Below are 24655 nucleotides of genomic sequence, written 5' to 3' on the forward strand. Positions count from 1 at the left end.
AGTGTGCTACCGCACACCATTGCTGTTACAAGTGTGCTACCACACACCATTGCTGTTACAAGTGTGCTACCACACACCATTGCTGTTACAAGTGTGCTACCACACACCATTGCTGTTACAAGTGTGCTACCACACACCATTGCTGTTACAAGTGTGCTACCACACACCATTGCTGTTACAAGTGTGCTATGTAAGTGTGCTACCTATTTGACACAAAGATCCTACAGATATTATGAGAGTAACTAGCACCACCTACTGTTCCTACTCCTCATATAAACGGGGGATCTTCCGCTTAACCATTCATCTCTACCATGTCCTGTTAGCTCACTAGTTTGTACGTCCTTAGCTCTAAGGTTCTGATCAAAATGATCAATAGGACAAACACAAGGTCAACCATATTCAAAGGAGCCTCATACGACACAACCAGGTTCATACTGGCCAATATGTCAGGAATTCACAATTCTGCAGACTCTCACAGCATACATTCTTAACTTTTCATAAACGTTTTCAAAGTGCTACAAATCACAGTCATTCCTTCATGTTAAAAATTGTAATAGATGTAGTATTATGATCTCTTAATAGATTCATAACATAGGGTTTTAATTGTTAATTAAAATGCCTTAACTTCACCTGCTGATTGTAGATAGGTAGATTAGTAAATTTGTTTTCCTGGAGGAATGCTTCCTTTCATCACCATGCCTGTTCACTACTTGGAGGGGTGGCGCTGGGGGTGGGCGGTTCAGGGATGTAGGGCGGGTTATCAGAAGGGGAGGGGAGGGTTCTCATTGCTTGATTTAATTATATTGTTTTTCGTGATCATTGTTTTCTTAAATCTTGTCAGCCTCAAAATCCATTCTGTCAGCATCGCCAAGAGAAAAATGACCCAAACTTACCACACAAGGATAATCCTAACAACTAAATTTTCATTAGGAAGGCGAACCCCACAGCAGCTATATGTGAACATATTACTGATTGGCCCTTCAGACACCTTTCGTTACGCACAAAGAAACACACACTAACACATATTAGCCCCCAAAAACAAACGTTGCTCACTGTAAGAACTACTAAATACATGAACAACTACTACACAACACCTCTTAATGCGCTCTTCTGTATAAACCGTCTGTACACTAATAACGATGAACTCGACAACTCAGAATATTAAGATAATATCTCTGAATGTTAAAGGTATCGAACACCCAATCAAAGAGAGGAAAATTCTCGACTACATCTACAAACAGAAAGGGGATATTATTCTTATGCAAGAAACTAAGATGGACGCCACAGATCTTAGCTCACTTAGATTTAAGCAATACTCTGAAGTAATAGGTTCTGCAGTCATGGCTAATAAAAATGGAGTCTTAACACTCATAATTTTTTTTTTAAAAAGCCAACATTGACTTAATCACAAGCACATCTAATTCCCAGGGGAGACGGATTATTTCAAAACTAGCCAAATATGGTACAGAATTCTACAACGCAAACATATGCACCCACCTAGGACAACCCTGACTTTTGGGATGAACTTTCTAAACAACTCAAGCCAGTCCCTGACTCAGCAACAATCACATTTGCAGACGATTTCAACCTACCACTAGATTCTGCACTAGACAGGAAGTCACACTGCCCTTTCAGACTGAACAAATCACACAAAGCGCTCAAAAAACTATGTAAGGAGTTTAACTTGATTGATACATGACGAACACAAAACCCCACAGAAAGGGACTACACTTTTTATTCTCATCCCATAATTTGCACATGGACTACCTTCTTATATCGGGAAACGCCATTAATCGGATCAACCAAACTACTTTGGAGCCAAGGATGATATCAGACCACTACTGCATCACCTTATCTATTACTGATCCCGCTCCATGCACAAAACAATCTCTCTGAAGATTTAGTGACAAAACCATTTCATAGGAAAAGAATAGACTACTAATTGAAGAGGCCATCAGAAACTTTCTGGAAGAGAATTAAATAGGTGTTACCTCGGACCTCATACGCTGGGAAGCCTTAAAAATCACAGTGAGAGGAGCAATTCTTAAAATAAAATCAACCATGTATAAGGACGCAAATAACTCTATAAACTAGAAAGAGAGCTCTCACTCAATCAACTCCGGGTTATCCGAAAAGCCAGGCCCCTTCTGAAAGTGTGCAGAGTGGGGGCGCATCTGATGTTGACTGGGAGCTTGTTCCAGGAATTGGCAGGGGAGTAGGAGAAAGCTCTACCACCTGCTCTGGCTCTGGGAATGCCAGGGGTTTCTGCTAGGGCGACGTCGGCTGAGTGGAGGTATCTTTTGGGTACATGGAAATTGACGCTTTCATTGAGGTATTTGGGTCCGAGGTTGTGGAGTGATTTGTAGGCGTGAGTGAGTAGCTTGAAGGTTACTCTCTTCTAGATGGGGAGCCAGTGGAGGTCTCGCAGGTGTTGGTCATGTGCTCATGTCGTGGGGTGCAGAGGATGAGTCTAGCCACGCTGTTCCGGATGGTCTGGAGTTTGTGTAGCAGGGACTTATTGATTCCAGCATAGAGGGCGTTTCCGTACTCGAGTCTGCTGGTTAGGAGTGCGTGGGTGACTGTCTTTTTGGCTTCGGGTGGGATCCACTTGAAGGTCTTGTGGAGGTAGTTGAAGCAGGTGGAGGCGACTGCATTGATCTTGCTAGTCATGGTAAGGGAGGAGTCGAGGATGCTGCCGAGGTTCCGGGCATGGTCAGCAGGGGTGGATGGGTTTCCGAGGGCGGTGGGCCACCAGGTGTTGTCCCAAGTGATGGGGGAGGGTCCGAGGATGAGGACCTCAGTCTTCTCCGAGTTGTGCTTTAAGCAGCTGCTACTCATCCAGGCTGCGACGTCTTTCATTCCTTCCTGGAAGCGGATTCTGGTGTCTTCGGGGTTCTTCGTGAGGGAGAGGATGAGCTGGGTGTCTTGGGATATTATGCTAGATCCATGCTGTCCGACGATGGCGGCGAGACGCGGAGAAACAACACATCTCGTCTAGAGATTATCTACTTTTATGTTTAAAATTTCTTTATTGAATTCGCTTTTTTAATAAAAAACAATCACCACGATAATAAAGTATGCATTGTTACAACCCACAATGTGGGAGAAGCGATAACTCTTATTTACTGAACAACCCCATCTTCCCCCCTCCCCACAAACCATCTTCCCTCCTCCCCCCTCCCGCTGGCTGTTTAACTATCGGGCCTATCATGTCGTGTTCTGCAAGGCCATCTTCATCTGGTGAGTAAGGCCAGTAATTTCAAATATTTAGGGCAAGTCAGTTCCGTAAATTCAGAGGAGAGTAGCAATAAGGTTTTCCAAAGGACAAGGAATGAGGCACGCTTTTCGGTTAAGTGAGAGGGAAATGCACTCCATGCCCAGAATGTATCACATCCAGTGCAACCATCCCGTGTGGATGGGCAGACGGCTAGTTCCCCAATGTGCGCTGATATTTTGGGACGCCCCAAGGCCCAGTGCTATTTGACAACCCCTACGTGATTTAAGAGGAAACGTGAAGGCGTTCGGTAAGCCTAAAAGGATGAATGCTGGGAACCATTGCAGCTCAGTGTCGAAGTGAGCATCTATCTCCTGGAGTACTTGCACCCAGTAGGACTTTAATTTAGAGAGGCTCGCGTTATAAACGACAGGTAGAGATTCTTTGGCCTAGCTGGCTTCGGTAGGAAAGGGATCTGCCATAGCAACTGCCCTGCCAGCGCTCGGTCTATGAAAAGCCAGTGTTTTTTTGGCTTGGAGCGTGACCATTCCATGAACGACTTGATCTGGGTTGTCCAGTAGTAGTCCTGGAGATTTGGGACCCCAAGACCTCCCTCTCCCAGGGGCCTGTAGCTAAAGTTGTGCCGCATTCTAGGTCTCTTGCCTGCCTCTTGCCCACCCAGACAAAGGATTCTAACTCCTGCTAAAGCGTGTGTATCGTGCCCGGAGGTGGTTCCAGTGGAAGGGTCTGAAAGATAAATAGTATCTTCCGCAAAATGGACATTTTAATAGACGCTATCTGGCCTTAGCGTTATGGTGTTATGAAGTGACGCGGAAAGTTGCATCCCTAAATAGGGGATCCCTACTGGAGCCCATTGAATGGGATGTGCGTTTCTCAAAGCGTTAAGTGTAACGGGTTTCAATGTGAGGTTAAGAGCTTGTGATTTGTGAGCATTAATTTTGAACCCCGTTGCTTGAAAGAATCGCTCCAATTCAGAAAACACAGCCTGGAGTGAGGTCTGAGGATGTTATAATGTCTCTATCACGTCATCTGAGTAGAGACTAAGCATGTGTGTATCCCCTCAAGGCGAATTCCTGAGACTAGCGGATTCGCTAAGCCATAGGGTCCATATAGAAGGCAAAGAGCAGGGGGGGGGGAGGAGAATGGGCAGCCCCGACGTGTGCCTCTTCGTATAATAAACAGGGAGGAGGTGTGACCATTTACCTGGACCGTGGCCTCTGGGCTGGTATACCCACTGAAAACCCAGGCTATGAAACTGTCAGGGAACCCAAAGTGCTGCAGTGTGGTTTTTAAGTATGTCCAGTTAACCCTGTCGAACGCTTTCTCTGCTTCCATTGAAAGAAGCAGTGATTCCATGTCAAACCGGTGGGCTTTATCGAATATGGGAACAATGCGCTTGCAGTTGTCTGTGCATTGGCGGTTGGGAACAAAACCTGCTTGGTCGGGGTCAATGAATCCGGTCAGGAGAGGTGACAAACGAGATGCAAGGACGCCCATGAATACCTTAAAATCAACATTGAGGAGGGAGGTGGGGACTCGCTGAAGGTACTGAGCCAGCGGGTAAAGATCTTGGGCCGTATAAAGTTCTGCACAGCATTGGCGGAATGTTTCAGCAATTTGTTGGTCTGTAACCATCTACTCTCCAGTGTGGGCAATCACGGAAGCGTTAGTGGATGCCAGTCTCTGCATGCTTGGTCTATGAGCCAATAGCCTCCATGATCTGTCCCCTCCTGGATAGAAATTGTGTAAGAGTCTGAGCACTGCGTACTCTGCTCTATCCATGTCTAACGCTACTAACTGGGAACGTGCAGCTTCAAGTTGTCGCCAGACTCCCGGTCCCCAGTTCTCTGTATACGTTCTAGCTCCTGTGTCTGTTGCATCAGTAGCACTCTCTTCTCCCTGTGCGTCCTATGATCAGGGGCTGCCATAGCTATGAATTTTCCTCTCACCACTGTTTAAACACATCCCAGAGGACGGCTATATGAGTTTCGGAGGTATCTTTGAGCTCCAAATCATCTTGCAGTGCTTTTGATATCTGTTGAACCACCTCCAGGTGATGAAACATCGTATCGCAGAGGCGCCATGTCCGAAAGGGGTGTGGACCCGAGGCAGTGAGAGGGTCAGGGTGACCGCCGAATGGTCAGACAGATTATGCGGCAATATATGGATATGCTCGATGGAAAATGCTACTTACCAGTAGGCATCTGTTCTTGGCATGTAGAGCTGCAGAGTCGTACACTTAGCATTAGATCGCCACCTGGTGTTGGACTCGGATGATTGCAGGTTGTTGTCTTCTTGGAAGAAGTCTTTGTAGTCACGAGATATGTGACTCCTCCCTTGGACAATACTGCGCTTGGTCATCGACTCCATCTTCAGATTGTTTTTCGCCATGATGGGAAATGATTGAGTTAGTAGAAGTAAAGAGAAAGGATGTCCATGCGTGTGCATCTAAGTAAGATGAGAACTGGAACGGATACAAGTCCCGGGGAGGCGGGAGGGCGTGTACGACTCTGCAGCTCTACATGCCAAGAACAGATGAATACTGGTAAGTAGCTTTTTCCGTTCGAGGCATATGAGCTGCAGAGTGTACACTTAGCATCGAAAAATGAAACTTAAGCTCTGCGATGAGGGAGTAAATTTGTGCACAGTGAGACATATTAATAGATTAATCCTAACTCCATCAATAATTTCAAAAATAGCTGTTAGACATAGCAAATTTAAAGACAATCTGACATCTGATGAACGTGAAGCCCTTAACAGTCTGAGAAATGACGGAAATATTGTGATTCGAGAAGCAGACAAGGGGGGAAATATCGTGGTGCAAGATAAGGAAGCATACTGTAGAGAGATTTCTAGGCAATTAGCGGATCAAAAATGTTATAAGAAATTGACTTATAATCCAACGGCAGCTGCAGTGATGATGATTACAGAGCATTTATTCTCATGGAAAGAGGCTGGGCTCTTAGATGATGCTGAATATAAGTACCTAAGGGTGATAAATCCATCTTTCCCTTATATTTATACACTGCCCAAAATACACAAATCGAGGTCAAATCCACCGGGAAGACCCATAGTCTCTAGTATAGGAAGCATGACTGAACATCTATCAGAATTTGTGGACTTATTCTTAAAGCCCTTTGTACATAATCTACCCTCATATGTAAGGGATACCATGGATGTTCTCAATAAGTTAGAAAGTGTCACATGGGAAGAAGGTATGAGCTTTGTAACTCTTGATGTGGTAGGACTCTACACTTGCATCAATAATGATAAAGGTGAAGCAGCTTTGAAACATTTTCTTGGTCAAAGAAGTGCCAGTCTAATGGAACATTCTGAGATGATCGTGGCAATGAGCTCCCTAATATTAAATAACAATTTCTTCCTTTTCCAAAATGATTGGTATCACAAAATCAGGGGTATGGCGATGGGCTCCAGGTTTGCCCCCTCGTATGCCAACCTTTTCATGGGTTGGTACGAGAGGGAGCATTAATATACAAAAAAGACCAGGGTCCTGGGACTATGGAGATCCTCATGTGTCGTATCTCCTCAATCTAGTCCTGTTCACAGGTTTGTAGTCTTCTACATAACACTCTGTGTACTCAATTTGTAGTCTTCATATATATGTAGTCCTAAAAACTCATCTCACACTTTTTTGTTGACAGTATTTCAGAAATTGGTGGGACAGTGCGCTGCCATCCCAATCCTGCAGTTCCCATATAATGAAAAAAGTGAAAAAAAGTGAGAAAGATAACAGAAAAAGGTGCAAAATAGTGAAGTGTGAAGGTCTGTGTCACCTCGCAGTGGGGTGAAAATTGTGAGAGACTATGCTCCGCGGTGTCTTGGGCGATACCTACAACGATAGGAACCCCATGAACGAGTTTTTCATGAAAGGAAACTTGTTTTGAAACCTGGCAGCTGGTAGACGACAAGATGGCTTGCTAAGGTTTTCCAGATTGATGTGTCCAACACATGGTGCAGTGGCAAATACAACATAGCCCTGACGAATCTGCATTAAGTTTAAAAGCAGAGAAACATGTTGGCATCTAACAGTGGTATGCATAAGTAGCAACCTACACTGTTTTTTAATTTGGTCGGATTCACTAATTGAAAGAATAAAATTGTTACGAAGTAAGTGAATCCCATCAATTTTATTCACAATTTTCACCCCACTGCGAGGTGTGACAGACCTTCACACTTCACTATTTTGCACCTTTTTCTGTTATTATCTTTCTCTGTTGGACACTTCTATTTTCTGTTCAGAGCGTGATGAATGCCAATGATGATAACAATGGACTTCACTGGTGAGTACCTATCAGTGGTCCGCATGGTGGTACGTCCGTGAGGTGCCATCACGCTCTCTCACTTTTTTTCCACTTTTTTCATTATATGGGAACTGCAGGATTGGGATGGCAACGCACTGTCCCACCAATTTCTGAAATACTGTCAACAAAAAAGTGTGAGATGAGTTTTTAGGACTACATATATATGAAGACTACAAATTGAGTACACAGAGTGTTATGTAGAAGACTACAAACCTGTGAACAGGACTAGATTGAGGAGATACGACACATGAGGATCTCCATAGTCCCAGGACCCTGGTCTTTTTGTATATTAATGTTTTGAGTGGAGGGCTACCAGGGTTTTGTCTCCCTCTGGGCTCCATAGGGTATGTACGAGAGGGAGCATGCCTGGAGCCCAGGTGCCATAAAAAGGATGGACTTAGAACTCTTTGTAGAGATAGTGGCCACTAAGGGGTTAATTGGACAGGGCACTTTGGTTGTTCTAAATAATTTGCACTATTTTGCGGTTTAGGAATTATTGTTGAAAGAAGTAAGAAGGCTATATCTAATGGATCTTTGGTGAATCAGCGAGGGATAAGGTGTATGTTATAATACATGAGCAGAGGTAAGAATAAGGCCTCTTTTTTTAATTATGGAGAATAACTTTACTTAAAATTATGGGTGACAGCGGAATGTTTTACACTATCGCTTTAGGTAGATGTGGAATTGATGGAATGGAACTGATATTCGAATCCTAATGAAATTATTACTAAAAGGAAGGAAGCAACGCACAAGAGGGATATAGGTGAGCACGAATATCTGATTGAAAAGTAATGATAATTAGAGGAGATAGTGTACTTGGGACATGATGAGAGATTGGAGCGCTACATTATACATTAAATAATATAAGATGGGCCTAACTATACTGTGGCTAGGAAGATTTCAAATGTGATTGAAAAAGATTTAAACATATGGATAAATAGATTTAGCGGAGATACTTAATATTTAGTAACCACTGACCTTGTCCTCTTAATTTTAGACTAATTGAGGTATAGCACATGGAGCCAAAATATAAAGTGTGTTAGTGGCCAAAATGAATGTACATAAACAATTGAAATACAACATAGAAATTTTTCTAATTGTAGGAGAAGCTCGACATAGTGAATTGGTGACATATACAGGATGTGTTGAGGATGAGACGTTCCTTTGGGTGAAAAATTTGATTGTGGGAACATCGTAATATTGTTTGAAGGTGAGGACACACATGGATATATAAGCAGCATTGACTATGATATTGGGAACCAAGTTCATATCTCAAAAGTTGGTACGCTAAAAAGGATGAATTATGTAAAATCAATTTTATAGTTGTTTCAACGTCAAGGCTTTCTTATTTTTATAACCACCATGGAAGTATTTGGCTATTCCTCAATATGAGCAGATGGAATCTTATAGAATGGCATATAGGCAGGCTGTGTCTTGTAAATTACTCATGAGATGAAAGCATTAGAATGGTATATAGGCAGAAGTATTAAGTATCTGATTTTTGTGTTGTCAGTAGCATGGACTGACTAGATTACTATTAGATCATATGAGTTATATTTCTTCTTTTTATATTCTTTACAGCCCTGATGATGTCCGTGAGGGGACGAAACGCGTAGGCTGTAGCAGTGGAAAAATAATTTTTGCCTTTGGAATTTTTTTTATGAATGACGGAAAGTTCATTCTCCTACACAAGTGGATGTTATGAAGTTATCACAAATAAACAAGACTGTGGAATGAAACCATCAAGCAAGCCTACTGAGAATTCTTTGTCTACATTTGAAAAGCAAAAATTGTGCTAAAAGTTATTTGGTTATTTGGACACTCCTTGGTTTACATTGTTTACACTTAGCATTGATTGTGCAGCAGTGTCTCCCCTAGCGGTGGTCGCTTGTATCCGTTGCAGTATTTTGAAACCGTGTTCTAGAGACAGCTTGGCCCACTGCAGCTTGCTGCTTGGCCTGCACATCAACCCAATAGTGTTTAGTGAAGGTGTGTAGTGTAGACCATGTTGCTGCCTTGCATATGTCCTCTAGTGGTATATTTCCTAAGAAAGCCATAGAGGCTCCTAGTTTGCGAGTGGAGTGCGCTCTAGGAGGAACTGTTAGTGTACGTTTAGCTTTTTGATAGCATATTTGTATACACTTTACAATCCATCTGGCGATCCCCCCCCTTAGAGATGGGGCTGCCTTTGTGTGGGGGAGAGAAAGATACAAATATTGTTTTGTCTTTCTAAAGGATTTAGTCCTATCTGTGTAGTATAACAGGGCTCTTCTAACATCTTGTATTGTGAATGCTTGTATTTCACTAACTCTTCTGAGAGAGGTGACAGCAACAAGGAAAGCAATTTTCCATGTTAGGAATTGCAATTCACACTTGTGTAAAGGTTCGAAAGGGTGTCCCATGAGTTTTGTAAGGACAATGTTCAGGTTCCATACTGGAGCAGGTGGTAATGTAGGTGGGATTATTCGTTTTAATCCTTCCATGAATGCTTTGATTGCAGGTACTCTGAAGAGAGATAGATGTTGCCTATTCTGTAAATAGGCTGCAATTGCTGCCAGATGCAGGCGTATGGAAGAATAAGCTAAATTGGACCTTTGTAGATGTAAAAGGTAACAAATGATATTCTGGATGGAAGCATCCAGTGGATCAATGTGATTATTGTTACAATATATTGCAAATCTTTTCCACTTAGCGGCATAACACGCTCTGGTCACTAGCGTAACGAAAATTGAGGGTGCCTCCCTGCAAGGTATGTAGAGTGCCCCCCTCCGGGCTCAATTAGGAGCTCTCCGGACAGAATGCAGTGCCGAGGGGGCCACCTGGAGCTTCGGGCCCGCCTGCACCGCATGGGCTGCAGGGGCCTGTGTTACGCCCCTGGCTCTGGTAGTGGGTTTTCTAGCTTCATACAGTCTGGTGGTAGGTTTAAGTAACCAAACTCTAAGACTTCAGGAGCCAGATCGCCAAATTCAGTTGGCTTGGTTCTGGGTGTCTTATTTCTCCATGGTTCTGTGTTAACAAAGAGGGTGTGAGCTGTAACTTTTGATGTGGAACCAGTACGAGATCTAGTAGTGTGGTGAACCACGGCTGACGTGCCCATGTGGGAGCTACTAGTATTAGTTTGAGAGACTGTTGTCTGAGTTTGCGCACTACTAGTGGAATGAGTGGGAGAGGAGGAAAAGCGTACGCAAATCTGTCTGACCAGTTCATCCATATCGCATTCCCTTCCGACCGTGGGTGTGGAAACCTGGCGGCGAAGGTTGGGCATTTTGCATTTTCATGGGTGGCAAACAGATCTATTTGTGGATGCCCTCACATTTGGAAGAATGGCTGAAGAACTTGTGGATGTATTTCCCATTCGTGAATCTGTTGTGACTGTCGACTCAACAGATCTGCTATCTGATTGTGAATTCCTGGAAGGTGTTCTACTGTCAGGTGTATGTTTTGGGGAATGGCCCATCTCCAAATGTTCTGCGCGAGCTGGGACAATTGCAGAGTGTCCCCCCCCCCCCCCCCCCCCGTTTTTGTATATAGTACATGGCTGTCATATTGTCCGTCCGGATTTAGACAGCTTTGTTTTGTACTTGCAATTGAAAGGTTTCGAGTGCTAGGAAAATTGCTAGCAGCTTTAGATGGTTAATATGGAACAGTTTTTGTTGGTTGTTCCATTGGCCTTGTGTGGTATAGTGTAAGAGATGGGCTCACCATCCTGTGAGGGATGCGTCTGTTGTGAGCACTATATGTGGAACAGGCTCTAGGAACGGCCGTCCTCTTGTCAAGTTTTTGGTGTTCCACCATTGCAGAGAGCGATATGTACGGCTGTCTACCAACACCAGATCTGTGAGCTGACCTTGAGCCTGATTCCACTGTTGTGCTAGACATTCTTGTAATGGGCGCATTTGCAGTCTTGCATGTGGAACTATGAAGATGCAAGACGCCATCATGCCTATTAGTCTCATGAACACTCTGGCTTGGATAGACTGCTGGTGTTGAAAGATGGAGACTAAGGCCTGAATGCTCTGTATCCTGGCTGGACTGGGATACGCTAGAGCTGTAGATGTGTCTAGGGTAGCTCCTAGATACTGATGCACATGCGAAGGCTGCAGGTGCGACTTTGTGTAGTTTATTGTGAACCCCAAGTTGTGCAATGTTTGAATTGTTTGATTTGTGTGTTGGACACATTGTCTGAATGATTTTGCTTTTATGAGCCAATCGTTTAGGTACGGGAAGATATGTATCTGTTGTCTTCTGAGATGTGCTGCTACTACTGCTAAGCACTTTGTGAACACTCGTGGTGCTGTTGTGACCCCGAATGGAAGGACTTTGAACTGATAGTGCTGTCCTTGTATGACAAACCTTAAATACTTCCTGTGAGCAGGATGTATAGGAATGTGAAAGTAGGCGTCCTTTAGGTCTAGTGTTGAAAGAAAATCGCCTTGTTGTAGTAGTGGGAGTACTTGTTGCAGAGTGATCATGTGAAAATGATCTTATTGTATGTAATGATTGAGGGGCCAGAGGTCGAGAATTGGCCGTAGTGTCCCGTCCTTCTTGGGGATTAGAAAATACAGGGAGTACACTCCTGTTCCCTGTTCTTCTAAAGGAACTAATTGAATAGCGTCCTTTTGTAAAAGTGCTAGAACTTCCTGTTGAAGCAGAGTCAAATGGTCTGTAGACATTGTACGCTGTCTGGGTGGTATGTTTGGGGGGGGGGGTGCTGTGAGTTCTAGGCAGTAGCCATGTTGGATAATCTATCTCACCCACCTGTCTGTTGTGATGGAATTCCAGACAGGTAGGAACTGTGATAATCTGCCCCCCACAGGAGTGGAATGCTGTAGGGGAGGCAGAAGGAAGTCACTGTTTGGGAGTGGAAGAGGAGCGGTTGTTGTTGTTACCTCTACCCTTATTATTACTGCCTCTGTATCCTCCTCTAAAGTAGCCTTTGTTAGAGGAGGTCTGTGTGTGCGTTTTGAAAGATGATGTTGTATCTGCACCGGTTTGCTTAGAGCCTCCTCTATAAAAGGAGCGGCGAAAAGAACCTCTAGTCTGTATGGATTGTAATGCTCCCATAGACTTAGCTATGTCTGTGTCTTTTTTCATTTTTTCCAGTGTAGTGTCTACTTCCGGCCCAAACAATTGGTTTTGATTGAAGGGCTGGTTCAAGATGGTAGTCTGTACCTCCGTCTTAAAGCCTGAAATGTGTAACCACGCATGTCGTCAGAGAACAACACTAGTATTGACTGCTCTGGATGCTGTGTCAGCTACATCTAGTGCACATTTAATTGAGGCATTGGATATTAATTTGCCTTCTTGTATGAGCTCTGTTGCCTGATCTTTGTATTGATCTGGGAGGTGCTCTAACAGTTTTTCTAATTGATCGTAGTGAGCCCTGTCATAGCGTGAGAGCAGGGCTTGTGTATTTGCTATGCGCCATATATATATAGCCTGCGCAGCAATCCGTATCCCTGATGCATCAATAACCTTGGATTCTTTGTCCGGAGGGGGCGTGTCACCAGAAGTCTGGGAATTTGCTCTTTTCTGTGCATTGGACACTACTAGGGAGTCTAGTGGCAGATGTCCCTTACTATAGACTGGATCAGATGGTGGTCTAGATTTCTTTTCTATTCTTGGATTTAACACTCTACAATGCACAGGATCTTTAAATATTTCCGGAGCATGTTTAATGACTCCTTTGATCATGGGTAGTATTTGTGTAGACCTTTGTGACTGCTCAAATGTGTCTAATAGAAAATCCTCCTCAATGGCATCAGAGTGCATTGTAACCCCGTGGTAAAGGGAAGCTCTATTTAAGAGGTGATTAAACCCAATGCTATCTTCTAGAGGGGAAGGTTTCGTTGGGTAGGACTGAGGATCAGGAATGTCAGGCACATTATTTGCTGGGTACTCATATATATCTTCATCTGTAGGATATGTATCTGGGTTGATACCTTCATCTACAGGGTATGTGTGTGGGTCTGGTGTGTCATTCCCCCCACCTATATCATATTCATCATCAGTGTGGTGTGATGATGCAGGAGATTGAACAGGAGAAACTCTTGGTGAAAAGTAAGGAGGGATAGGGGAGGAAGAAGGTAAAGGAGAGGAAGGGTGTATTGGCGAAGTTGCACAATCCTTTTTGGCAGGAACCACAGGTAGAAGTGGTGTGTATGCTGGTCTCTTCTTGTGAGGAATAGCTTCCACATGTCCAGTTTTTGGGTTGGTGTGGACTTTCTTTTGTTTACGATCTGGTCTAAACAGTTCTTCCTCTACAACCTTCTTCGGCGTCGATTTTTTCGGTGCCGATAGGGGTTGTTTTGTGTTTTTTGCTGAAGGAGGCGTTACAGAGTCCCGTGGCAAATTTATCAGTGCCAAAGGTGGTTTTGGCTTGGTAGGCTTGTAAGAGGGTTTAGGTGCCGCTGAATCAGGCCTAGGAGTCTTTGGTACCGAGGTTGGAGTTTTTGGAGTGAAGCAGGTCTCGTTGGCTTTGAGGCGTCGGACGCTGGCTTTCCATCTTTATTCTTGGAACCGGAAGGTTTTGGAGCCGGAGCTTTTTGCGGATCCGGTACAGTTTTTGGCTTCGGCACCGGTGCATCTTTAGGTTTGCGTGCCGAAGGATCTTCGTCTTTGGGCACCGAAGGGTGTTTTGGCTTCGGTGTCGAAGAATCCTTCGGTGTCGAAGGATGTGTGTGCTTCGGTGCCGATGGAAGAGTGTGGCTTGGTCGGTGCCGAGGCACCGGAAGGCGTAGTCGTTTTCCTCAGAGCCGAGCCTGAAGGCGGGGCGTCTGAGGGGATATTTCGGTCTCGACTGGGCCCCATGGGCGGAGTGCTGACCGTTGCCTTTGGCTTGGGCAGTGTCTGTTGTGCAGGGGCTAGAGTACTCACGGGTTAACGAGATGGAATCGAGTCATCTGAGTCCTCAGCCTCTGATATGATCTGGAGATCAGGCGAGTCTTCCTCGGCGGCGAGTGGATCCTCGCCTTCGGAGATGTCTTCTTCCAAGAGCTCCTCCTCGAAAATGGCCTCTGGTGCTGGGGCCGTTCTCTTAATTTTGTGTCGACGTGCCCTCCGATCCCTAATGGTCTTCTTCGATCGGAAGGATGCACAAACTGTGCAGGTCGACTCGTCGTGTTCCGGTGATAGACAGAGGTTGCAGACCTCGTGATGGTCGCTATGAGGGAATTTTGCGCGACATACTGGGCATCTCTTGAATGGAGTTCTGTCCATGAGGCGTAGGCCGTACAGCGCTGATGGGCCCGCGTCGACGCACCGGAATGATGGTGTCGAAAGTAGTCTACTCGATGTCGATATTGTTTTATAAAGTTTGTACGCTTCGAAGTTGCTGGAAAAGTTTTTCTAGCCGGAGCGGAAAACTTTCATCCGAACCCAGTGGCGGAAAAAAACAATCTGAAGATGGAGTCGATGACCATGCGCAGTATTGTCCAAGGGAGGAGTCATCTATCTCGTGACTACAAAGACTTCTTCCAAGAAGACAACAACCTGCAATCATCCGAGCCCAACACCAGGTAGCGATCTAATGCTAAGTGTACACTCTGCAGCTCATATGCCTCGAACATAGGGGTTTATACTTGTGCCTAAGAAGTAATCATCCTCGCGTACATTTTGTGAGAGTGTGAGCAAAAGGTGTATTCTCAAGATATGGGGCATAGGTTGTGTGTGTTTCACCACTGCAGAGAGAGATGAGTGTGTGTCTACCAACACTTGATCTGTAAATTGACCCAGTGATTGATTCCACGGATGTGCTAAGTATTCCTGTAGAGGACGCATGTGTAATCTTGTGTGAGGCAATATTGCAATGCATGATGATATCATCCCTAATAGTTGCATGAAAGTTTTGACTGTTCGGTATTGGTTATTTTGAAACTGTAGTAATAAGGTTTGAAAGTTTTGATTTCTGGCTGCATCGGTAGAGGCTAGAGCTGCGTGAGTGTTTAGCGTTGCTCCCAGATATGGTTGAAGTTGTGAGGGTTGAAGATGGGACTTTTGTGCATTGACTGTAATTTCCAATTGATGGAGAAGGCTTATGGTAGCTTGAGTGGGTTGTAAACACTTTTGCTGTGTGTTGGCTTTGATGAGCCAATCGTCCAGATATGGAGAGACATGAATTTGTTGTCTTCTTAGATGAGCGGCTACTACTGATAGACATTTTGTGAATACTCTGGGTGCAGAAGTCACTCCGAAAGGGAGTACTTTGAATTGATATTGATTTCCTGCTATCACAAATCTGAGATATTTGCGATGTGCTGGGTGGACAGGAATATGGAAGTATTACGAAGCCATGATCTTCTCTCTGCTAAACCACTTTGCCTTCTTTCTTGGCGGACTGGTGGATATAAGCAATGGTGGATATTGGCTTATGGTTGGTATCTGTCTAATTAACTACAAGGTGCTAAGATGGGCATGGTGACGGACATAGCTGTAGGGTCATGGCAGCTCCATCCTCCGCTTGTACCCTTTATACCCTTACCAGTCTTTGACTGAGACAGCATGCCAGCACTGCGGTATGCTTTTCTTCCTTGTTCAGAGGTTTGGCAGATCTCAACCATGGTGGAGATGAGGATATTAAAAAAAAGAAAAAAGGAATATGGAAGTATGCATCCTTTAAGGCTAGTATGGACATAAAGTTGCCATGTTGTAGAAGTGGAAGTACTTGTTGAAGGGTAACCGTATGGAAGTGTTCTGACAGTATGCATAAGTTTAACGTTATGAGATCGAAAATTGGTTGTACAGACCCATCCTCTTTGGGGATTAGGAAGTAAAGTGAGTAAACGCCTGATCCTTTGTGTTGTGATTGAATTGGTTCTTTAGCTTCTTTTTTTAGAAGAGCTTGTACTTCTTGTTTGAGGAGCTGTTGGTGTAGTAGCAAGAGTTTGTGAGTGCAAAGTAGAATATTCGGAGGAATGCTGGTAAGCTCTAGGCAATAACCATGTTGGATAATGTCTAATACTCATTTGTCTGATGTTATTGATTGCCAAGTGGAAAATAATTATTGTAGTCTTCCTCCGACAGGTGTTATGGTCAGGGGAAACTGTAGGCAAGTCAATGTTAGTTGGGAGATGGAGAGGTACATGTTGGTGTGCCTTTACCTCTGGCTTTCAAATGGTTTCATCTGTACCCACCTTTACAGAAACCTCTTGATGGCGAGGGTTGTGTACTTGACCTGTATGAGGACATACTGGGATCTGAGGAATTACATTTGGATCCTCCTCTATAAAATGAGCGGCGAAAGGAGCCTCTATTGGATGGTGACTGAAGGGTTTCCACTGATTTCGCTACTTCTATGTCCTTTTTCATTTTCTCAAGTGACTCATCTACTTGAGGTCCAAAAAGATTCTGTTTGTCAAAGGGGGCATTAACAATAGACTGTTGAACCTCCGGTGTAAACCAGGAGATTCTTAGCCATGCATGCCTTCTAAGAAGAATGGTGGTGTTGATAACCCTTGCTGCAGTACTAGCAGCATCTACTGCACATGGTATAGAAGAATTAGATATTATTTCCCCCCCCCTGCACTAATTCTTGTCCTTTTGTTTCTTGTATTCTTCTGGGAGATATTGGAGTAACTGTTCAATTTCATCCCAGTGGGCCCTGTCATAGCCTGCTAATAGGCCTTGTGTGTTGGCTATACACCAATGGTTGGCGGGTTGCACAGCCACCCCTTTCCCTGATGCATCTATTAATTTAGACTCTTTGTCTGGTGGCGGTGCATCTGCTAAAGTATGGGAATTTGTACTTTTCCGAGCATTGAACACAACTAAGGAATTTAAAGGCAATGTCCCTTAATAAAAATTGGATCAGTTGGAGGAGATTTGTATTTCTTGTCAACTCTGGGTGTTAAAATACGAGCCCGTACAGGGTATCTAAAAAAAATCATCAGCATGTCGCATCATGTCTTAACATATGTAAAGATGGTGCTGTCCTATGTGATGTTTCTAAAGTTTCAAATAAAAAATTCTCCTCTAAGGATTCCTTATGTATTGTGACCCCATGATATGATGCTGCTCTGGAGATTAACTCCTGGTATGCGGTGTGGTCATCAGGAGATGATGGCTTTTTAGGGTATAGGTCAGGATCATTATCTATTGGAGGATCAAAGTTATAATCATTATTCCATGGATCCATTGGTGGTGGACTATCATCACCCCTATAATCAATATTAGGCGGAGTGTGTGGAGAACCCTGTGGTGTAATCTCTAAAGGGTTTGGATCTGGTGGTGTTGAAGATTGTGTAATGTAATTTAATGTGTATACTTGTAAAGCGCACTGTTGCCAGCCGGGGTCCTGGCGCTGTATACCGCTGGGGAACCCGTCCTGGCTTTCCTTGTGGGATGGGCCCTGCTGGGAATCCCCAAGGTGGAGCCAGGCATCCCCGGCGTTGATGGGGCCGTTGTGGAGATTAGGCAAGCTAACGCCCAGAGTTGCCGAGTGCGACCCCTGGTTAGAGTAGGCACCGAGGCGAGAATTATCGAGTCCGCTGACCCTGGTCCACGACCCTGCGGCGTCGGGAATCGAACCCTCGTCCCGGGCCGACTTCTGCTTCCAGGTCTGCCGCCTCTAACCAGTGAGCCACACCACTCCCATTGTGGAGGGGTTTGAGGAACAGGGTGGCTAGGGCTTGTAGCCATGTCCTTCTTTAAAAGAATTTTGTAACTTGTATCCTCTGAAGGAATGTTTCTTTAGGAGGGTATGACATGTTTAGCTAGTATGTGTCCAGTGTCTGGATTAATGTAGATTTTCTTCTATTTAAGATCCAGTTTTTCCTGCATAATCTTTAGGATCGGTTCAGGAGACTTCTGATGAGCATTCTTTGTTTCTGGTGCCGAGCTGCACCGGTCCCTTTTATCCTTTGGGGCCAAAGGTTTCGGTGCCGGAAGGCTTGACTGACTGTTTTGGTGCAGAGCCTACGAGCAGGTCGTTAGAAGCAGTGTCTCGGTGCCGACCAAGGCCAGAAGGCAGTGGAGGCCCAGTAGCCTTTTGTTTGATGGAATAAAGTTTGATGGGCAAAGGGGCTTTCTTACTCGTGGCACCCTGTCCTGCTGGACCGTCTTGACTCCAACTCAATTTCTAGTTCTGAATCAGATACTTCGATAGAGAAGGCCTCGTCCCATTCCACTGCCTCCATTTCTCCGTGCTCTGTATCTTCTCCGAAGATATACGGGGTGTGTTCAATGTTCTGCCGCTGCATGTCTCTTCGTCGAGCCCGATGATCCCGCAAAGTTTTCTTTGATCGGAACGAGTGACAAGCGTTGCAATTTTCTTTCTTGTGCTCCGATGGGAGACACTAGTTGCAGACTTAATGCAGGTCGCTGCACGGATACTTGGAGTGGCACTGAGGACATAACTGAAACGGAGTCCTTACCATCAGCAGAAGACTGGCTAATACGGAACAGTGGAAGTCGAGCGACACGGCTAGGCACGAAGGCCACCAACGATGCCTTTTCTACATAAGGCAGAGTTTTTTCCAATTTCTCAACATGTGAAGAATACTGAAGCGCTTACGAAAACAATACCGACAAGGGTACAGTGGATTGCGCACCGAGGGGATCCAGAAGAACGGTTTCGAACTGGCGCCGCAAACCAGGTCCGAACCCGATGGCGGAAAAAAAACAATCTAACAATGGATCCAATGCACATGCGTACTATCAACAAAATGAGGAGTCACCTTACCCAGTGACTGGGAAAGCCTTCTTAGAAAGAAAAACAACTTGCAAACATCTGGACCCAACACTAGATGGCAGGAGTATGCAAAGCATGTGTATCTACAGCACACAAGCCTTGAACACTGTTACAGCTAGTTCTCTGCATAGTATTTTAAATTATAGTCCTCTTAGCAAACAAGGATAAAATAATAGCAAACCTGAATAAAATAATTGTGCTAATTCATTTATCTAATAAATACAAAAATGAATGGAACAAAACATTCAATGTACCTGGTCTGTTGTCTGTAGGAGGGGACAAGAGGTCCCTCATCTGTGCATCTTTCAATCCTTCCACCCACTGCAGATCAAGAGTTCGGAGTAATGGACAGCTTGAGCTACAGAGTGCTGAAACAGCAACCCATGAACATCCAGATAACAGAAGGTTTCGAAGGCCTAAAATGAGGGCAAAAATATAAAAACAAGTGCTGATAACAGAAATAAAATTACTCCGACATTTACAGTGTTGCAATACATTTATAGAACTCTCAATTGCTACTATGTGCTCGTTTTAAGCAAAATGACAATGTTGGGCAAAACTGACTTTCAGTAAACAACAGAAACCTTTTTAAAGCAATGATCAATATGCAACACATGGCTGCACATCAAAAGAATTTGAACTGCTTCAATTTAAAGCTGCTAGTCTTATTTGGTTCTTGCATGCATTAATGTAGCCCAGACCAAGCAACAGAGGGCAGTGGATGGAACAATATTTGTGTAATTGGTAGGCACTGCAGTGAAATGCAAGGCTAAGCTCTGGTAAAGTGACCCCATAATACAAAACACCAACTTGTTAAATACATTCTAAGATAATAAGCTGGCCTTTGTGTGTCAAAGTTCCAAAGCAGCAGATAGGAGGGCAAACTCATTTAACAAATGATGAAGTCAACATTTTTAGCCACAATTAAGATGGAGAGTTGCCTTCAGGGATAACATAGCTGGAGTATAACAACCACTTGGCATAATATTCCTTAGTAGGGACATATCAACCTTTATAGCAAACAGGTAAACACATTTCATCTTGCATAAGAGGATTACCTGGTCTCTGGTCTCTAAAAACTAAAGTCAACTACAAAGCTTTCATAAAATAATTTGTATTCAGAATGTTCTCTTGCCTAAGTCAACAGGAAGACACAAACACTCATAAAAGACCCTTATTATAACATGGTTGGAGAAGAACAGTGTCTAGATTGGGGGAAGAGGCCAAAAAGTCCCCCAAGATTAACTCTCAAACCTCGTTCACCTGCTTTTTATTTTAGGAGGTTTCCCTGTGCAGCCTAATGTTAAAATAATGCAACACACTGACCTCAAGAAGTTTACACAGAGGAAGACTGATGTGCCTACTCGCTTTGTTGTCTATATAATTATGTTTTTTCACCATGTCAAACATCCCAACTTCAACTAGATCAGATACAATAATTCACTCATGTTGCTTACCTGGAAGTCTATTTATGAGCCAGCTCAGTTGCTTTTTTGATATATTAGTCCAGCTCAAGTCAAGCGTCACAGGCTGCCTCCTAATGATACCACTCAGCATAAGTGGAGTGATCGATTTGGAACGGTTTAGATCGATTTTGGCCCACAATCGCTTATCACAGCACCTGCAACAACACAAGTATTAGTTTGAGAATGTTTGGCTTTAGCCAATAATTTTCTTCTAGATTGGAAGTAAACACTTAACATGAAAATAAAATGGTTCATTATTCTTATCTACAGTGCAGGGAAATGCTGGATTAGTTACTGGTAATTTCCATAACTCCAATGCGAACTTCCTTATTCCAGTGTTTACACTTTGAGGAGACCATCTCCAGCGAGGCACTTTGTTGCGATTTCCTAAATTATGCTCTGACTGGAAATCCTTCACACTCTAAAGATCTCTTTATTTTCTCTATGGAAGAGACTTATAAAAGAGATACCCCTCCATCCCCTTCTCTCCCTGTTCCATCCCCCAAGTGTTCTGTGTAACTATCCTTGTCTGCATTTGATTGAGGCCAAAACACCTCCAGGAGGGACTGTGAATCCTAAATACAGATGAAAATGAGCAATATTGGTACTTTTAAATCACTTCAGCATTAGTTCCTCATAATTTTCCTCACCACAGTCCTTCCTCTAGGAATATACCAAATGACATGTCTTTGTCACAATCCCACAAACAAAACAGGACAACTTCCAGGACCATGTCAACAACTATTCAATAAACATCAAATCCATCTCCAGCAATCCCATCTGACAATAGCAACAAACAAAAGAATCCTTGTACTGAACCCTAAAGTCTCCCAACTGATGCATCTCAAGGCGCTAATGACACACAAATATCGATGTAGTAGTCCCGGTAAAAAATATGAAAAGCTTCTGCCTAGAGTGACAAGACTGCCTTAATCCCAGCAGATGTCTTCCAGGCTGCATTTTGGACCATCCCACCAGTAACTCAGGACAGAATACAAACATAGCCTTGACCGACCCACTTAAGGTAAACAAAGATTTCGAACCACTTCTTGGGCAAAACCCAAGAACTGAGGCGATGATGTGCAATGATCTAGATGATGGTCAAGAGATTTAGAAACGTCAAGCAAGATAATTCCAAGGTTCGACCATAGATTAATTCCACAACAAATAAGGACAAGCTCAAAATCTCTTTCACTTTAGAACTGCTCTCAAACTATGGACAAAGTGCTGCCTGGTTACACTCCTAGGATAGCGTAGATGGCACTGCAGAGCCTCTACAGATCCCTTACCATATTTAACAGATGATAAAATTACTATTTCGAATGTGCTTAGGGGCAAAAAAGGTGACCATGTTTTCCAGAATCTTTGTACAGATGTCGCTCTATATAAGGCATGCAGGTAGATCAATGTGGATACAGGTAGCTATAAACTGAAGAAACCAGGTCAGCCCACTGGACCCTGTACATGACATTGATCTTAGGTCTGTCTGAGACATCAACCCTCTCCTCTATTTCTTCTTTTATGAATGAAATATTATCTACTGCCCAACCGTAACCAGTTAGGGAGGTGCGAGAGTGGTTTGGACTTCAATGAAGATTGCTACGATGCAGAACCAAGACTATGGGTATGTAGCGTTTTCTTCTACTTTGCAGGGTCTTCAGTGATAGCCATAAACAATTTAATAGGGTTGCAAACTAATCATTTATTTTTAAGTGCTGCTCTTCTACCCTGGGGGTATCTGGGCACTGAGGTTCTGTTGGTTTCAGTCAAAAGACAGGTCTCGAGTCTTCTTAATTGAACAAGGGAGGGTGATGTGCATAGGTGGAGGGGTAGATCGTTCCAGGCCTTGGCGGCGAGGTAGGAGAAGAAAAGATCTCCACTGTGGCTTCAGAGAATGTAAGGGTGTGTGAGGGGGCGGCTAGGGCGGCAGAGCGCAGGAGTCTGGGAGGGTTGTTGGCAGTTTGGGCAGTATTTGATGTATGCAGGTCCCTGGCTGGGTAGGGCCTTGTAGGCCAGTGTCAGTAAGTTAAACTGACATCTCTTCTGGAAAGGGAGCCACTGGAGATTCCGGAGGTAGGGTGATGCAAGTCCGCTTAGAGAGGTTGAGGAGGAGTCTGGCTGCTGCGTTCTGCATTGTCTGGAGCCTCTTCAGGAGTTGCGGGTAATACTGGTGTAGAGCACTTTTCCATAGTCTAGCCGGCAGGTGACAAGGACTTGGGTGACTGTCTTTCTTGTGTTGGCGGAGATCCAGCTGAAGATTTTCTGGAACATGGAGAGGGTGTGGAAGCTGGAGGAGGCGACTGTGTTGATTTGGCGCTTCATGGTTAATTTTATGTCAAGGATGACGCTGAGGTTGCGGCCATGGTCTGTGGGCCGAAGGTCAGGGGACCACCCGGTGTTGTCCCGCAGGGAGGTGTTCTTCCCGAAGATCTGCCCTTCCGCCCTGTCCGTGTTCAGCTTCAGACAGTTGGTCCTCCTCCAGTTGGAGACAATGGGTATGGCGCTGCAGAAGTTTGTTCTATTGGTGGAGGGGTCTTTGGTGAGCGAGAGGATGAGTTGGGCATCATCTGCGTAGGACATGTTGAGTCCCTAGTTTCTGATAATGTCGCCGAGGGGTGTCATGTAGGTGTTGAATAGGATGGGGCTGGGGGACGATCCTTGGGGTAAGCCCAGATGATGCTCTTGAGTTCAAAGGTGAAGGGCGGTAGGTGGATTCTCTGAGTTAGTCCTGTTAGGAAGGATACAATCCATTTGAGGGTGCCCCCACGTACGTCGATGAGGATGAGTCTGTTGAGGAGGGTGTGATAGGCTATGGTGTCGAATGAGGCTGAGAGATCGAGGAGGAGGATGGCTGCTGTTTCACCATGGGGGAGGATGGATCTGATGTCGTCGTTGCCAGCTAGAAGGTCGGTCTCGGTGCTGTGGTCGGCGCGGAAGCAGGATTGGGAGGCGTCAAGCAGTTTGTTCTCTTCTAGGTGCCCTGTGGGCTGGTGGTTGATGGCCTTCGACAGGGAACAGAAGCAGCGAGATAGGGGTCTGACCTCTGCGTGTTTCCATCTGTCGGGGAAGGCCACATTGGTGATAGAGGCGCTGAAGATGTTGGGGAGTTCTGAGCCGATTTGTTTGTTTCGGAGGTTGAAAAAAATGGTGTGGGCATGGTTCTGTGGGTGGTCTGGAGTGGATGGAGGAAATGATGGCTGTGGTGATCTGCGTAGTAAGAGGATTCTACGTGGTGAATGAATGGCTGGTGTCCATGGATGGAGCTAGGTTACTATAGTAGAAGTCGGAGGCTTGGGGATCGAAGTGATTGTAGATGGCAGCTATCTTGCTGTGGCAGTAGTCAGACAGGGTGTCGCAGAGGTCTTGGGAGGGGCGGATCGTGTCCTTAGTGGCTGACCGGCAGAACTCTTTAACTATGTTGAAGAGTTCCTTACTGTGGTTGATGCTTGTTTCGATACAGTCTGTAGGAAAGTGCTCCTTTTAGCATGGTTACCCCCTCTAACTTTTTTCCAGATACCGGATGCCAACTTGACTGAGTGTGCCCAGAGTCCCTCCCTATCAGGTTCCCAGGGCATGTTCTTTCCCAAAACTGTACCTCTATCTCCACAATTGGCACACCTTTGGGCCACATGTAAGCCCCTTGTAAAAGGTACCAGCGAGGGCCCCCCACTGGCATTGCAGGCTGCGTGTTTTGGTACAGACTAAACTTAAGAGTCGACATGGCACCCATCCATGGGTGCTAGGCCCATTAACACTGCCTTTGCCATGGCTAAGTTACCCCTCTAGCAGGCCTTACAGCCCTAAAGGCAGGGTGACCCATACCACCGATGAGGGCATAGCTTCATAAGCAATATGTCCCCACAGTGTCTGTGCCATTCACAGGTAAGTGCAGTGAAGCCATTTTGAGTTTTGCAGCTGGGAGTTTGTCATTACGAACTCCACAGCC

At 44.7% G+C, this 24655-nt stretch overlaps 1 protein-coding gene across 8 annotated transcripts in view; it reads right to left on the reverse strand.

Moving 5' to 3' along the window:
• KDM2B (lysine demethylase 2B) overlaps window positions 1-24655 on the reverse strand; it is a 1129854-nt gene that overhangs the window by 96281 nt on the left and 1008918 nt on the right. For all 8 annotated transcript variants that reach the window (XM_078667529.1, XM_078667528.1, XM_078667527.1 and 5 more), the window contains 2 exons: window positions 20701-20864; window positions 19498-19659 (listed from right to left, as the gene is read on the reverse strand). In XM_078667529.1, coding sequence (XP_078523655.1) covers window positions 19498-19659; window positions 20701-20864 — 326 coding nt within the window. The remainder of the gene's footprint in view (window positions 1-19497; window positions 19660-20700; window positions 20865-24655) is intronic.

The sequence above is a fragment of the Lissotriton helveticus genome, chromosome 11 (genome assembly GCF_964261635.1).
Source record: "Lissotriton helveticus chromosome 11, aLisHel1.1, whole genome shotgun sequence".
In the NCBI taxonomy this organism is placed as follows: domain Eukaryota; kingdom Metazoa; phylum Chordata; class Amphibia; order Caudata; family Salamandridae; genus Lissotriton; species Lissotriton helveticus.